This window comes from Cynoglossus semilaevis, unplaced genomic scaffold (genome assembly GCF_000523025.1).
Source record: "Cynoglossus semilaevis isolate Cse_v1.0 unplaced genomic scaffold, Cse_v1.0 C19001558, whole genome shotgun sequence".
Lineage (NCBI taxonomy): Eukaryota > Metazoa > Chordata > Actinopteri > Pleuronectiformes > Cynoglossidae > Cynoglossus > Cynoglossus semilaevis.
In genome coordinates, this window is record NW_007588895.1 from 1 (window position 1) to 728 (window position 728).

General features: G+C 42.3%; 1 protein-coding gene across 1 annotated transcript; it reads right to left on the reverse strand.

The window, feature by feature from the left end:
* Positions 1–3: 3 nt before the first annotated feature.
* Positions 4–700, reverse strand: LOC103399470 (olfactomedin-4-like; the record flags this gene model as incomplete). Its single annotated transcript, XM_008338156.3, has 3 exons — positions 458–700; positions 227–368; positions 4–146 (listed from the first exon to the last, which is right to left on the reverse strand). Coding segments are annotated over exons 1-3 (522 nt in total), but the record flags the coding sequence as incomplete, so codon positions are not given.
* Between the last annotated feature and the right edge of the window lie 28 nt (positions 701–728).

Genomic DNA, 728 nt, shown 5'->3' on the forward strand with positions numbered 1-728 from the left:
ACCGTAGAAGTACATGGACTCATAACCTCTTAGAGGTTTGGAGTCCTTTCCCCAGCCCCCAAAAACATAACCTGAACTCAGGTGAGCATTGAGTTGGGCCACCATTGGTTTGCTGATGCTCAGGATTCCAGTGTGATTGCAGTTGCCTGGATTGAGAAAAGTGAAGTAAATATGATGAGAAATGTACATTTATCATTTATCATGTATCTCTGATGTGTTGCCTTACCAATATCTGGCTTGATGTTTCCCTGGTCATTCTGGCAGTCCTCCAGCTTCTTCTGCAGCTTAGCAAACTCAATGCGGATCACTTCAAGGTTCTTCTTGTCGTAGGTCTCCAGTTGGTTCACGATGAGCGTCATGTTTTGAATCTTTTAAAAAGACAAACACTTGAATTACCAAGAAAGCTAACAATTAGACAAGAAAAGTCACAAGTATGTGTTCAAACATGTCTGTTTACCTCAGTATACAAACTGTCAAACATGGGTGAGGATGAGTTGAGAGAGTCTTTGAGCTGAGTCACCAGAGCCTCAAATTCTCTGAGCTCAATCCTGAGCAGCTCAAAGTCCAGTTTGATGTAGTCGGCAGCAGTGGTATCCATCATGGCCACACGGACGGTCAAGTCCAACAAATCTTTCAAATAAATCTCCAGTTTACCCTCGTAGCTCACCAACTGGGAAATGGCAAACAACACCATTATGATGATGATGATGATGTTTTTTTAGTCATCA